Source organism: Balaenoptera borealis, assembly GCF_965194805.1.
Source record: "Balaenoptera borealis genome assembly, chromosome: 4".
Classification (NCBI taxonomy): Eukaryota; Metazoa; Chordata; class Mammalia; order Artiodactyla; family Balaenopteridae; genus Balaenoptera; species Balaenoptera borealis.
This window is the reverse complement of record NC_138861.1, coordinates 119915234-119931179: the sequence shown is the minus strand read 5'-3', so window position 1 is coordinate 119931179 and position 15946 is coordinate 119915234. Positions and strand designations below refer to the sequence as shown.

At 36.9% G+C, this 15946-nt stretch overlaps 1 protein-coding gene and 1 long non-coding RNA gene across 3 annotated transcripts in view; one reads left to right on the top strand and one right to left on the bottom strand.

Annotated features, from left to right (window-relative positions):
* COL25A1 (collagen type XXV alpha 1 chain) overlaps positions 1 to 15946 on the top strand; it is a gene marked incomplete at its 5' end in the record, with an annotated part of 478255 nt that overhangs the window by 272211 nt on the left and 190098 nt on the right. For both annotated transcript variants that reach the window (XM_082389178.1, XM_082389177.1), the window contains one exon: positions 15922 to 15939. In XM_082389178.1, the coding sequence (XP_082245304.1) occupies positions 15922 to 15939 (18 nt within the window). The remainder of the gene's footprint in view (positions 1 to 15921; positions 15940 to 15946) is intronic.
* LOC309627326 overlaps positions 1 to 15946 on the bottom strand; it is a 195468-nt gene that overhangs the window by 72438 nt on the left and 107084 nt on the right. The gene's annotated exons all lie outside the window — the stretch shown is intronic.

The window sequence follows — 15946 nt, the reverse complement described above, 5'->3', positions numbered from 1 at the left end:
GACTTGAAAAGAAACTATTTTGAATTCTTGTATTGTTTACCAGTTTGAAACTTGTGTGAAAGATGAGGATTTATTCCTTTGCCTGACTGGATCCCCTGGGCTTTATTTGTTAAGAATGTTATTTTCCCATAGGCATTAACTCCCCTGTTTAGATAGAGGGAAGAAAATCCTTATTTAGCTTCAGTTTGGTAATGTTAATAGAGTTTAGAAGGAGAGACTTTGAAGGGTGTAAACAAACTGAAGGTGATTTCAGATCGTTAGAACATTTTGAACAAAATGAAAAATTGCTTGACCTTGCACCAAATATTATAATTCACAAGAAACTCATACAGAAATTATATATTTCCTATAATATGAGGTTTCCTATGTGCATATATTTAATCAAAACCACAAGGCAAATGAATTTGGATTGGGAAACCTCCTGCTATTCATCATTGTGAGGAGAAGAAGCTTTTATTTTGTCATTAAAAAGTATCATTAAAGGGTAGACAATTTCTTTCATTCCTATTCATTTCTGTAACTTCCAGTACTTTCTAAATACTCTAATAACTAGAGCACCTAGATCATTTTCTAGGCTTGTGTTCTGTTAAAAGTAAATTAAATAGGAAGCTTTCATTTTTGTAAATTATTACTGGAAATTGACCCGAATCATCTCTCTGTTGCAGTAGGAACTCTGCTCTACTATCTATTGCCCTAAAGTACAGTGATTACCAAGATGTGACCTACTTTAGTACTTTCAGTGATTTATAATATCCTTTTATATTGTCAGTAAATTAGACTCCATGGACAATGTAAGAATTTCTTTTGGGAAGAGTTTAGATAACAGTCAAAGGGGATGGTTTATATTAGAATGTTTCTTATTTGGGGACTTGAAGTCAGCATCATTTCAGGTGTGAAATGTTTCCGTGCTATATCTTTGCTCTTTGACAGTAGCTACAGCAGGTGGCTTACTATTAAAATCAGTATGATAAACCTCTTAGAAAATGACATCTCTTTTGTTACATATTTGTTCCCACCTTGTCTCACTCTGTGCTGGCTAGCCTTTTAAATACCTTTGCATACCAAGAATGGTATTTAAAAAGCATCCTAAATTACAGATCTTCAAACTTCTTACTTTTAAAACTATAACCAAAGCTAGTTGAATGTTTGGCTTTATCCACCAAGGGCATCATATGAAGCCCAGTAAATGAATGTGTGTACTTATGTAAAACTAGCTCCTTGTCTAACATCCAAATATATATGTAATGGGATACTAAAATAATAGTGAATTATTAAAGTTCTTATATTTGGCATTTATAGGCTTTTAATTTTTTTTCTAACAAATTTAGAAATAGTTAATCTGTAACAATTAACCAGGGTATTGACTCTTCATTCAGAATGTTTTGTAGCTCAAATTTTTCTAAGTAAAAAAATATATATTTTTAGAAGAAGGATCTTTTCCTGAGATTTTTATCTTCAAATTATGGAAAGTTTCAGAGTGCATAAAATATGAAAGTTATAGAATTTTAGTTAGTGGGAGCCTCAGAGATAAGAGTCCAAGTTTTCTCTTTACTTTTTAAATTAATTAACTAAAAGTGGATCCCAAACATGAATTTTAAGGAAGACGTTGTCACACTGACATAGCTGTTCTGCAGTGATGAAAATGGGCTTACGAATAATGGCATACAGTATGTTCTATCTAAATTCGTTCATTTCCAAGGGGATGTCTTTTAAAATGCTCTGTGTTTTAAAAAGTTCAACTCATCAAAGTCATCATGTCACTTCTATTACAAAGATTTGTCTGTTGCTGATCTACAGCTAACTAATTTTCCAGAAATGACACTTCTCATAGTTTACTGTGTTCTTATCATCATGGCACAAACCAACATCAAATGTGTTTCTTGAGTGATGCTTAAGATGAAGTAGCCTTGCGCATTCTGTTTCTGCACATGGAGGTTTCGGTTTCTTAAGAGAAATAAGAACTTTTAAGTAAAGGTGTCTTTCAGGTTTCAATCCGCCATAAACTTTTACATTTTTGTTTTTTAAATATTTGTGTGGTTAAGAAATAGAATAACACCATGAAGGAAATCTATTTCCTACTTTTAAATAATATTGTCTTCCAATGACTTGAATTAAACCTCAAAACTTTGTCAATCTTTAATTGCTTGTGTTTTTACTTTAATTTAAATTAAAATAGGGTTAAGAGAAAGTTTGAGAATCTAGTTAGTATCAAGTTGAAGTATTTGAATTATTGGCATTATTTATAAACTTTTTTTTTTTTTGCTTTTTTGGATTCAGATCTTATTTAGACAAGATTAATGTTTATGCAAGTGAAAGATAAAAACTTATTATGGAATGACATGAGACTGAATGACATGTATGTTTGTTGTAAAGGATATTGCTGCAAAAACAAATTCGTTTTTTCCCCTACAAAAGTTAGAAGAAAACATGATTCTACCCCATTGTTAAATGGGTTTGATATTTCTCATTATTCTTTACTACTATGGGCTCTTCATGAAAGGGAGATGTTGAAAAGCATTTAGAACCCTGGGAAATGTCTACACCAGGAAATAGGCAGGTGAAAACTGTATTCTCTAGGATCACAAAGCAAGAGGTTTCAAAAGTATTGTTTCCTTCAAAAATTTGAAAATGAATCATGGTTTGGTTGAACTGCTTGAACTCTCTCTTCTGATTGGGACTGCCTTTAGCTCTGCCTGCCTGCAGTCACGACATGACTGTACCAATAAGGGGGGCAGATTCCGTTGCAGTACAGATAGCGAACGTGGGAATAGACCCAGGAGCTAAAGAAGCCCCAAACTGCACTATACCTGCCCTCTAACATCAGAGAAAAGTCCTCCCTTGCCTTAATGGCAGAACCAGGTCCCTTGACTTCCTTTGTGAATAAGGACAGTGCTACATAACTCCCATGTCTTAGTTCATGCTTCCTATACCTCTACTGTGCGTGTGCGTGTGCGTTTGTGTGAACTAAAACTTCTCCCTGAACTCTCCTTTCAGTGAGAAAAAAATAAATGGCTAGGGTTTGCAGTTTGTCAAAAGCTTTGAAGAGATGGTTTTAGCAGACTTTATTTCTGGAGGTTTGTACCGCCTCTCCACCCCTTTAGGAAGGACCTGGTGGGTTAGCCTAATTTACTTCATTCACACCAATTATTAATGCAAGCGTCTACCTGGGCCTACTTCCTTTCATTTATACAATTTCAAGGATGGCCAGTCAGCATGATCCAGGCAGGACATAGAACCATTCATGCATGGGAAGTCGTGCTTTATTCTCTCCCCAGTGGGCTCCTAGCATGCTGTGGTTACAGCCCATGGAACACCATCTTCTGCCCGTCAGCAGTTATTTAGAATCATTCAGAAAGAACCTGCTGATCCTCATCAATAGAGGTAATTCAGCCAGTGGCTCTAAAAATGCTGTTACATTCCCTGTCTCAACTGAGAACATTCGTATTATAGAAGGGCTGAATGTATTCAGTATACTCTTGGTAACATTACAGTCTCTAATTTAGTCCCAGCATCACTAACTGTATAACGTTATCTGTTAAATTAAGGTAGTTTATTTTTCAATACAATCATTTTTATCACAGTGAGAAGAGAGAATTTTAACTAGTTTTCACAATTTAAGCCTTTGTCAAAAGGTCTTCCAGTTGCTTGGGAAGACAAAGCCCAATAAAATATGGGAATCTGAAAATGTATGAATTTCTCTGTGTTACCTGTGACTGCGAGTTCCCCCATTGAAGGGTCCATGCCTTATTTTTCCTTGTTCCTCTATCACCACCACAGTGCCTGGCATTTAGTAGGTTGATTGAATAAAAATTCATGTAAAGCTAAATTTTAAAAAATCAAATATTTATTATATGCCTGCCACTGTCCAAGATGCAGTATAGCATAATAGTTAAAAAAGTATAGGCTCTGGAATCTGACAGACCTGAATTCATATCTCAGTATTTCCACTTACTAGCTGTGTGATCTTGGGCAAGTCACTCACCCTCTCTGTCTCAGTTTCCACAACTGTATAATGGGGCTAATAATGGTACCTACTAATGTCTGCAAAACAAAAGGCACAGTGCCTGGCTTATTGTATCAGCACCATAAGTGTTAGCTGTTCAAGGAGCATACCATTTAATAGGAGAGGTAAGATACCAATAGCCATAATTTAAGGCAGAATATAATGTCATAAAAGAATTAAGAAAATGATCTGTGGCTATTCAGAAGAAATAAAGTTCCTATCTGCTGTGGGAAAGCAGGCAGATCTTTGAAAGAGATGAAAACCCTAAAGCCTGGATGGGATTTTGACAAGTGGAATGGGCGAGAGGGCACGCAGGCTGGGTGGATAGCAGGAGCAAGGTGTTTGAGGGGTCAGGAGCCTGGAGCAATTGGGGGCCATGGGTCTCTCAGAGGCTGAGCTGAGAGCTTTGACTGCCAGGTCTAACTAAGCCTTGATTTGGTCAGAATGAGATGTCATTACCTTTGATGGAGCAGAAGTGAAGTTTTGAAACTGGGTCAGTTCCTGCTGGGACTGCCTGAGTCCTCCAAGTGCCATATTTCTTCCTCTGACATTTCAGCAGCACTTTGTTTACATAGCCACTGTAACCCTTAAAGTTTTGTGACTTGCTTGGTAAAGTTTCTTTGGCCTTGTTACAGAAAATGTAGGAATGGGTGATTCATGGAAATTCTATGGTAGCTCATCATGAACAATGTCTCGAAACAAGAATTATAGGGAAATTCAGTCTTTTAAGCAACATATTTTGCATAATTTCTCTATACTTCCAAAGATTTTTGAGTCCTTATTGAATAAATATAGATAATATTATCTTTATTATTGTTAGAGTATATGTTATTGAAATTGTATTCCTGCAATTAAGCCTAAAGAGATAGGAACATAGCTAAAATAAATTAAAAGTGTGGCTTAAAAAATTGTTAAAACATCACTGGTTAAAAACTATAATAAAAGATTACACCAGACATTCTACTAATTGAACTTATTAAAGATAACCTACTGGGTATATCACAAACATAATATGGAAAGAATAAAAAATTCATCTGACAAAAAAAATGGAAAACACTCTTCCACAGACCTCCTACATCCCCACTTCCCTCCGTAACAGATTAGGTGTCTCATTCCATCATTATACTCGTGCTCTTGTATGTATACACCTGTAACTCCTCTCCCTCTGTCCTGGCCTGGGGAGATCTCAAACCTACTTAAATCCAACTCACCCTCCGCTCTGCACCTGCATCCACAGAGCTGAATACAGATGAAGAAAAACAGCTCTGCTAACTGGTCTCATTTTCAGCTCACAACCACTAATCTCAAGATGCGTGGTGCTGTCCGTGTCTGTAATCCAGTCCCTCTCTAACTTTCTTAGTTATTTCAAACATTTTTCTTGCTCCTGACTCCTCCAGCATCTCCTCCCCATTTAACTTTGTTGAAAGTATTGTTTGTTATTTCTCTGAGAAAACAGAAACCATCAGAATATAATTCTATACACTCCCACCACCAAATCTGATAATTTAGATCTGTACCCGCCTTTCCTCCTGCCACAAGGGACGAACTGTCCCTGACCATTAATCTCTACCACTCTGCTGAAACGTTCTTGTTAGGGTCACTGATTACCTTCACCATGACAAATTCAGGGATCAGGGTTCCTTTTAAATTTTACTGGACCATATTCAACACAGCCAAGTGCCCCCTGCTTGTTGAAGCCCTTTTCTTGCCTATCTCCTTGTTGGGTATCACTCTTTCAAGGTGCTCCTCCTACCTTGCTCCTTCTCAGCCTTGCGAGTTCTTTTACTTCTTCACGGTCTCTAAATGTTGTGCTGGAAGGTTCGGTCCTTGAACCTTTTTTCCTCCTTATTTACATTCACTTGTTGCTAGGTGATCACATATAATCGCATGGTTTTAAATATTATCTATATGTCAAAGGCTCCCAGATTTATATCTCCAACCTGGATTTCTCCTATGAACTCTAGACTTGTATATCCAAGTATCTACTCAACATCCGCACATGGCTCTTTCACAGATCTCCCGAACATGTCCAAAACCAAATTCTCCAAAGCTGCTCCTCTTAGTCTTCAGCACAGCAGTAAGTGACATCTCCTTCCTTTAGTTGCTCCAGTCAAATCTTGGAGTCACTCCTGACTCCTTTTTTCTCACACCAGGCGTTCAATCTATCTGCAAATCTGGCACCACTTTCTTCACAATATATGCAGGATCTAACCATTTTGTCCTCTGCCACTACTATCCTGGCCCATCCCATCATTTACATTTTACTTGGATTATTACAAAGCCTCTTAACTTCCCTCCATACTTACACTCTTGCCTTCTTACACTCTTTTCCCCACAGTGAACACTATCCTTTTCAAATATAATTCAGATTATGTCACTTCTCTGTACAAAAGCTCCTCTTGAAGGCTTTCTATCTCACCCCAATTAAAAGCCAAGTTCTTATCATGACTTACAAAGTTCCACATGACCTGGATCTTCCACCTCTATGACTGCACACCTTGCCGCGTTCCCATCGCTCCCTCCACTCCAGACCCACTGTCAGTGACTGGAAGACTCTCTCTCCTTATAGGGCATTCCTCTTGCTATTCCTTTTCCCTCTTTTCCTCTGTTCCTTCCATGACCACCCTATAAAATGGTACCCTCCTACTCTACTCTCCTTATCCTCATATGTTTTTCTTCTTAGCCATTATGGCCACCTGCAGCATTATTTATAAACATTCTCTTACAATCTGTCTCCCCCCACAAGCAGGTGGGACTTTGTTGGCAGGGACTCTCTTTTGTTTATTACATTTACCATATTCCTAGTACTTGAAGAATGGCTGGCACACTGGAGTGGCTTAACAAATATTGATTGAATGAATAAATAAATAATCAACCTTACTTTTCCCACCTCCATCCCACACTCAGAAGACTTCTACTTCAGAGTGTCTTGAGATTTAGGGCTAGGAATACTTCCATTTTCTGCCCCTGTACATCCAAATGTATTTGCATCTGTCTTCACTTTCTTTCTCCTCTTCTTAGACAAAAGGATACCCTTTCTCCTCACCCTGATTCTCTGACACCACTTCTTTTTGTGTTCTCTTGTATATTGATTTTGCTCTACAAGCCATTTCTTTCCTCTCAGCTAATAGTTTTCTGTCAGTTTGCAAACATTTTCAAATCCTTCCCACCTACTGTGAAAACAAATAAACAAAAAACTTTTCTCCAACTCTATATCCCTTTTAGCTACTATCCTGTTTCTGTTCTTCCCTTTAAACACAGATACTCAAAAGAACTGTCTAGTGAGATTGGCAAAGAGTTGGTACACATGCTTTCCACCTTTTGCCTTCTGTAGACATTGCTGATTAATCCCAGTGCCATTTCCCAAACTCTATAACCCAACCTCAGAATCTTCTTTTAACACATTATTCCAGGTGGCCATTCACAACCAGAGTTGCCACTTGGTATGACACCTGCTTGCCACCTCTGGAGCTTATTCTTGTCTTAATTTTCTCACCTCACTGCTCAAACAATTATAATAAATATTCTGACTTCCTAATGGTTAAATGCAATGGACTCTTTCCAATCCTCATTTTAATTTCTCTTTTTGAAATTCTCTTCAGTATTGGCTTTATAAACTCGTGTTTGTTGTTATTGTTTTTAATTCTTTTCCTCCTCAGTGTCCTTTGGAGATGCTCTTCATCTCTTTCCCCTAAAATGTTTGTCTTTGTCTACCCAGGGGTTCTTGACCTGGGATGAATGATTTGCTAGAGAATCCATGGATGGACTTAAGGGGTTTGTTGTGTGTATGCAAAATTAAGTTTTTCTTGTATGGATATTTCTAGCTAGAGCAGCTATAGCTCTTATCCAATTTAAAAGAGGATTAAGGATGACTGCTACCTGTTCCTCTGGGTAATCTTGCCCAAGCTCATGGCTTCAGCCACCAGCATGATACAAGCGAGAGCACAAAAGGGTTCAAGTCAGACAAACCCATGTCCATATTCCAGTTTCCCCTTTTTGAAGCTGTGTGACTGGGAATATTACCCAACCTCTCTGAAACTTGGTTTGTTCAACTATAAAATGATGGAAATGAGCCCTGATTTGTAGTTATTGTAACCGAGATGTCATTTGTAAAACCCCTGGTGTCTTGTGGTAGTCAGTAAGTGATAGCTGTTATGAGGCAGTCCTAAACATCTTGGTCTCTAAAGCACACAAGCTTCTCAGCTTGCAGAGCCTCTCTGCCCAAATTTTGTGGTAGGTTTCCATTTTTAGGGTTCTGTTTCACTGGAGCAATAAGCATTATGTGACTCACACGTTATCAATTGACTCTGCTTTTATTAACGCATTTATTAACACAAACGTCTAAGACAGCTGCAGAGAGCACTAAATCCATTTTTTTCGCACAAAATTTAGAAAATTGGATTGGGCACTTATATAAATTTAAATCAGACTGAGAGATGTTTATAAATTGGCTTCCAGTATTTATCTGGTGCAATCAAAATAACACACTTTCAAAGATGTTAACAAACATGGCAGAAACCAAATTATTCATTATATACAATTTAAGAAAAATTGGTTGGGCAGTAAAAATGGTTTTTGCGTTCTTTAAAAGATGTGTGTTTTCAAAACAGTGGAAGCTGAGCAGGTGTCTCTACTCATGTGTATTCCATGTATTTATTGTTTCCTATTAAACATGTGTTTGTAAACTTATTTATTTACACCTTCCTGATTCCATGCCACTTGGTGAAAAGGCTTGGAGATGTAGTATGTTTTAGAAGTTTGATACACATTTATATCCAAAAGCATAAGTCCTTTAAATCAGGGTCCCCCGGATCGGTACCGGTCCATGGTCTGTTAGGAACCAGGCCACACAGCAGGAGGTGAGCGGCGGGTGAGCGAGCGAGCCAAGCTTCATCTGTATTTACAGCGGCTCCCCATCGCTCGCATTACTGCCTGAGCTCCGCCTCCTGTCAGATCAGCGGTGGTATTAGATTCTCTTAGGAGTGCGAACCCTACTAATTAACTGTGCATGCGAGGGATCTAGGTTGCACGCTCCTTATGAGAATCTAATGCCTGATGATCTGAGGTGGAGCTGAGGTGGTGACGCTAGCGCTGGGGAGCGGCTGCAAATACAGATTATCATTAGCAGAGAGGTTTGACTGCACAGAGACCATAATAAATCAAATGCTTGCAGACTCATATCAAAACCCTATCAGTGAGTGGCAAGTGAAAACAGGCTCAGGGCTCCCACTGATTCTGCATTATGGTGAGTTGTATAATTACTTCATTATATATTACAATGTAATAATAATAGAAATAAAGTGCACAGTAAATGTAATGCACTTGAGTCATCCCAAAACCATCCCCCGACCCCGGTCTGTGGAAAAATTGTCTTCCACGAAACCAGTCCCTGGTGCCAAAAAGGTTGGGGACCACTGCTTTAAATGGCTTTATAAAATAATACAGCTAAATCCCAAAACCCAAATATTTTGGCCTGCAAAATTGCAAAGATTCCCAGCAAACTCAGCTGAGCAGGGATCCCCAGTGTATGTGGAACCATAACCTCCTGTAGGTGGTGCTTGACTCTAAAACTCTCCTGCCCCTGTCTCTACCCCAACCCTACTCCTAGAAATGATGTGGGGCATACACAGAAGGTGAATTTAAAAACCTTACTTATTGAATTTTAAAGAATAGTTGTAAGAATTTTTCAGATTCTTCCAAGTAACTAAAAACACCCTGAATTGGGAGAAAGTTGGAAAATGGAATTCAAAATCACTGACCTAGATCTTTGAGTGAATGAATCTAGCATGGAAAAAATTTGACTTAAGGTTCTGTTTAAAAGTTTTCTGCAGTGAATTAGGTATCGTGCTAACAAATATTTTTATAATCAAGACATGGGGCTAGTAAAATCTTGTGAATTCTAGAAAACTCTAAAGATAGAAATAATTACTCATAATTCCACCACCCAGAGATAACCACTATTTTCATATATTTTTTCTCTCTTCCTCCCTCTCTCCCTTTCTGTCTCCTTTCTCCCTTCCTTCCTTCCTTCTCTCTCTTTCTTTCTTTCTCTTTCTCTCTTCATATAGATAGATTTACAAATATATGTCTGAATAAATACATATGCATACACATGTAGAATTATGTCCTAGAAAATATATATAATCTGTATTTGATATACTACAATATAAATAAATAAAATATATGAAGTTTATAATTGGAATAACACTGCATTATCCGTGTTGTATCATAAGGAAATAATCATAATAGTCAGATATTTATATAGAAATATGTAAACACTGTTTATAATACCAAAAATCACCCTCAGTGGAATATTAGGCATCCAGTACAATTTAATATTGTAAATTAATGCATAAATGGAGTCTTTATCTTTCTTATGCTCTGTATGTGAAATTTTTAATGACAAAAAATGCACATGATAAAATTCTTTACTTTTCTTATGTTCCCGTTATGAACATTTAATCATAAGAAAGCTAAAAATAGTATGGTATTAGAAAATATAATAATGTTTTAAAATTATTGTGGGAAGGACTTAATCTGCTTAAATATGAGTAAATCTTTAAATAAGTCATGTTATTGATTTTCAAAAGGCAAATATCATGGAAGAAATCTTCCAAGTTTTGAATGAATTTTTGTTTTCTTTACATTGAACCCAACAAAACCATCTCCATGTTTGCTCTCGCTCTCTTTCTCTTTCAAATTAAAATAAAATGACATCCACCAGGCTTGAGACTATAGCTATTTATTTTCCTCTTGAGTAGAATATGACTTTTCTTTCCCAGAATTAAAACCACCAAGGGTTAAGTATTTCTTAAAAGAAAACCTTAAATTGAAATAGTCTAAGTCATATTATGTGACTGTGGCTAAGGTAAGAATTATTAATATCTATCCTGTAGGGTAACACAACAGGCAATATAAATTATGAATAATGTTTGTCTCAGTCAGGCGCGTAGGAGTCTTTGGAAGCATGAGCAGCTTATAGACGTTGAGAGATTATGCAGTCTTTGCAAAGCCATTTTTTAATTAACACACATAATCTGTAATGCTTTATTTCTTCAATTGCTTTCCTCTGTAGTTTAGCATTTGCATATTAATTTGTTTTTAAAATTAATAGACACTTTTTATCTAAATTTGAATTAGTTGAATGAATTGTTGGTGTTGGTTTTATAGCCTACTTTAAATTGCCATGCTATAATTGTGGAGCATTTTATAATTTACAAAGTAATTTGATATAATATTCTCACGTTAGTTAGATGTGGAGGTTTACTCAAACTAGGGAGTGATTTTTCTTCAGGATAGCACTCTCATGCTTTTTGTTCTGAGGCACATATGTAGGTATCTAAATCCTCCTCTGATGCCTCTGCAAGCTTCTGCCTTAGCTCCATCTCTATTATCTGAAGAAGATTCCACTGAGGGAGGAGACTTCCTCTTTGACATACATGTGTTTATTCTGCAGTGAGCAGAAGCCAAGAGATTAAGAAGCTACATTTTGAAAATACAACCCTGTAATGTAACGATAGTCAACTTCCTAATGGTTCTCTAAAAATATTGTAAATCATTTTTGGATCAGTCAAAATATTCTCATCTTTCAGCAATTCAGTGATTGTTTCTGAAGCACCTTATAACTTGGGCACTGGGGTATTGGGAATTAAATGTGAAGGGAAGATGAGCAAGATTCCTGCTTCCTGGCTGCAAGTGTAGAGTACATCTGTTCTATTTACTGGCACAGACTTTAGGTCAAACTGCGACTCTTGAAAGGTTAAGTGATCCCATTGAGATGGTTCCATGATAGGATTCCTGTTGGTCCTCAGAAGCTCTGCCATCAGAATAATCCTGTTGCCACTCAAAGTTCCTGTGAAGTCATTCTAAAGCTTTACCTGGGTGCTTACTTCAGGTGCTATTTTCTTCTGAAAAGAAAAATAAGCTTGACATCTGAATATGTGAATTTGAGAATTTTCAAGAGATAATAAAGTTATGGTAATCATTGTCAAATGATCTTTTTAGACAGGAAGGGTTCCAAAATGCAAAATCATAGAAATTATTATTTTGAAGTATTTTTTCTTTCAATTCAAGACAATGAAATAAATCTGAATCTGAGGGTACTAAAAGTGGTAGTAAAGGTTGAGTTTCTTAATGGGGAGTTTCTAAGTTATTGAAGTGATTTCTTTCTAATTACCTTGAAGCAGAGGTAGCACCTTTTAGAGTTGCGTGAACAATACTAATCAAGTTTTTGTAAGTGAAGGCAATTTTATTTAAAATGTATCACAGTAAAGATATATGTGGGTCTGTTATCCGACTCAGTATTTCAAAGTAAGATGGTATTTTAAAAGTACAAATTTTGTGTGCCTATCTGTGCATGTGCTAATGGAAAAACAGCATTCCTCCCATTTGAAAATGAATGACACAGAATTACCAGCCATGAAAAAGTATCATGTACTGAAACTAATTGCCTCAGTCAGAAATCTAAATGACTTTGTCGATTTAGAGAAGAGTGTTAGTACTTTCTGGCAACCGTAGTTGTGATAACAGCCTAACAAAGAATGGTTAATATTGCTCTTTAATTGCCTAAAGTAACAGTACCTACTCCAGTGATACGTCATGTCATTTATCACGTTCCATTGTGGTTTACTTGCCTCGCGAAACTTTCAACTTGCTTTGAACACTTTTCTGTCAAGCATCAGCTACTGGCTGATTGTTTTCCACCATACTTTTCTGATTACCACATTTTAAAGTCAGTTCCTCCTTCTGCTTCTTTTTCTTCACACTGGTGCCTTAGCTGCCTTGGGGGCATTGCACTGGGCTTACTGTAAACCAGCCACTCGGAACACTCAGCTTTCTCCTTCTTTACATGTATGTTCCAAACTTCAGTATTTCTGTGATTTAACTATTTCCCTTGGCATGGCTCTTGGTTATACTAGATTCAGGTTTTTATTTTTAGAAACATTTTGGTGATTTGCTTGGGGAAAAAGGTCCTTTTCAGGAATTCCATTTTTACAAATTAAGTTGTATTTTGCGAACTTTAATCATAATTTTCAACTACTCATTTAGAGTGCATTTTAGAAAACCGAAAGAAATTAACTTTCAGTTTTGATTATTAATAATGTTCACTACCTATAAATTAGAATAGACTTGAGAAAGATCCACTAGTGAATGAAAATACGTGTGTTGCTCAATGAACTACTCAGAGGCAACTTAAAGAAATTCTGAGATACTTCTTTGGGCGATCTGTGTGTGAAGAAGTTTTCCTCGCACAGTGCCCTCAGTCACCAGGGAGTTTCTGAGATGCTCTTCTTGGGCTCTTGTCTACTCTCCCTCTATGCTCTGCTCTCCTGCGGGGGAAACTAACACTTCTACACCCACTGGCACCACTCCTCCATCACTTCACTCATTTGGCCAGATGGCTCTACTACCATGACTACAAGACTCCAGCTGCTAGACTGTTTTCTTACAGGTATTCTGGGTGTCTCCTAGTGAATAGTTTGTTATATCACATGCAGTGAGAAGACTTGTTGTAGGCAGCCCTGGAATCTTGTGTACGATTTGTAAGTCTTACCTTGTGTAATCCACGTTTTAGGGAGCGTTGCCAGATTTGCCATGTTGTATGCGTCGTTTTTCTGGAAAGCCTCTCTACCAACCGACTTCCATCTCTCTTTTTCACGTTCCCCACCCTACACATACACACATACCTGTACACACACCAAACACACCTGAAATTCATATCACATGTTAAGGTAATCTGAGTTCCCTGGTGCTACATACTTTCCAATGCCTATGTAAAAGTCAACTTTTTAATCTCACTGTCATTTACTATTTGTTCTCACTATCATTAACATAAAATTCATAATACAATGTATATTTGTATATAATAACATAGAAATTTATACACACACATTGTGCTAAAATCATTTGTTCAACGTAATGGCAGAAATGCCACTTTTTAGAGGCAGACAGGAAAAGCCTATAATTTGTAAAACAACCATAGGAATAAAAAAATCTCAGCAATGATGCTAAAATATATTCCTTTGAAGAAATTCTTTCTGATTTTAGAGAATCCTATGTTTTAGTTTTTACAAAAAAAACCAAAAAACAAAAAAAACCCATATAAGACAGGTAATGTATTCTGAGGTTCTTAAAAAGATGCATGTTCACATTTCTGAGTTTGCATTAGTTTAAAAGTTCGGAAGGATCAGAAGCTTAAAGTATCCAGAGAGAGAGTGAGAATGCAAGTGCGAGTGAGCACATACTGTAATTTCATCCATTACATGGATCTGGGAAGACCCATATTTACATGGAGGTGAACAGCCCTGCACTTGTAGGTTCTCCATGTTTAGAGCTGAGGTTAGGGCTGTCTGTTGCCCTCAAGAAGCTTTGCTGAGCTGGTTTCTGTACAGGTGTCAGTTGAGAGGCTGGGTGCCTGCTGGTCCTAGGTCTGCATCTGCAAGCGGAGGTTCACACTGCTGCAGCCCGGGAGTGGCTGGGAAGTTTAGTGTCCACTCACGCGAAGAGTGCCCTGGGACCACTGTTGATCTGAGCAAGTCTGCATATAGCTGTGAGTTTAAACTTCCAGAGTGAAAGGCAAAATGGCCTGGTGCAAAATGTATGAACTTTGGAATCAGTTTTGGGTTTAAATTCTGGCTTTTCCAACTATAGGCTGTGTGATTTTTAACTTATTTCTATGAGCTTCAGTTTCTTCCTTTATAAAATGCAAGGCAGTTTTAAGGAATAAATGGAGTAACATACCCAGAGTTGCCTGGGACTCAGTAAGGAATGAATGAATGGTATTTGCTTTCTCCCTCTCCATCACTAAAAGAGTCAGGAGTGGGGTGAGTAACATCCACAGTAACTTGGTGTAGCTCCCCTTCCTGGTTTGATTAGATAAAATCTAGCCAACCACATTTTCAGACAAAGCTCTTGGAAATCATCTGTTTTATCCCCAGTCAGTTAGAAGGCAAGTACGTAGAGAAATTCCAAGCCTGGAGAGGGACTGAGAGAGAAAGAGAGTCTTCTCTGGGAGTTGGATTAGGTCCATGCTTTTTTGTGTAATACCCAGTGGCATACAGCTGATAGAATGAGATTATACATTATTTATTTTCTAAGATTCCCTAACTCGGTGTGAACTTTTTCTTTCATCTCATCTTACACAAAACCCAATTGGAGATTTTAAGAAGGTGATATGTAATCAATACTTTTATTCACAGGTGATTTTCCTTTAGTGAGAAGAATTTGCAATTATGCTGCTTGGAAATTTTTATCAGCTTAAGCAACAAAAAAGTAACGTTCAAAGTAAATCCGATTGACCAGAGGTTACATAATCTATTGATTGTATGAGGAGTTATGCTGCACTTTAATTGAGCCAAAGACCTCTCATATCTGTTTAAAAATGCCCTTAGGCTAGATTATGCAGAGTAAAAGATAGATGTTTATTTTTTTTAATTGACGTAAAATATTATTGAAACAATGAGAAATTTAAAGTGTCAGTGAATTCTAAAACTAAAATATCTGCCTCTTTTTTCTTCACTTTGTGCCATCTCTGAATATGCAGCTCATAAAAATAGTATGTGCTAGAAGACCTTCCCTTTATGGAACCCACTCATTATTATAATGTGAGATGTATTTCACCTTTTGCCTTCTTTTTCTCCATTTTAATTCTAGAGCATACTAAAACTCTTGAGTCATTTTGGAATTACATAAAATGACCATAATATCAAGATTTTAGATAAATAGCATAGAGTGAAAATATTAAGATATAACATAACTTTTTTAAAAACACAAGTGAGATTTGTCAGTAGTTAGGTATTATTATCTTCAGAAATATTTTGAAAAGATATTCAGAACTAGTTTAAATTTTGGTACTGAAACTATTCACTTAAGAAACAATTTTGTAATTTTTTTTCTTTTTTTCTTCTTTTCAATTTCAGGGTCAGCCTGGTCCTGAGGTGAGTG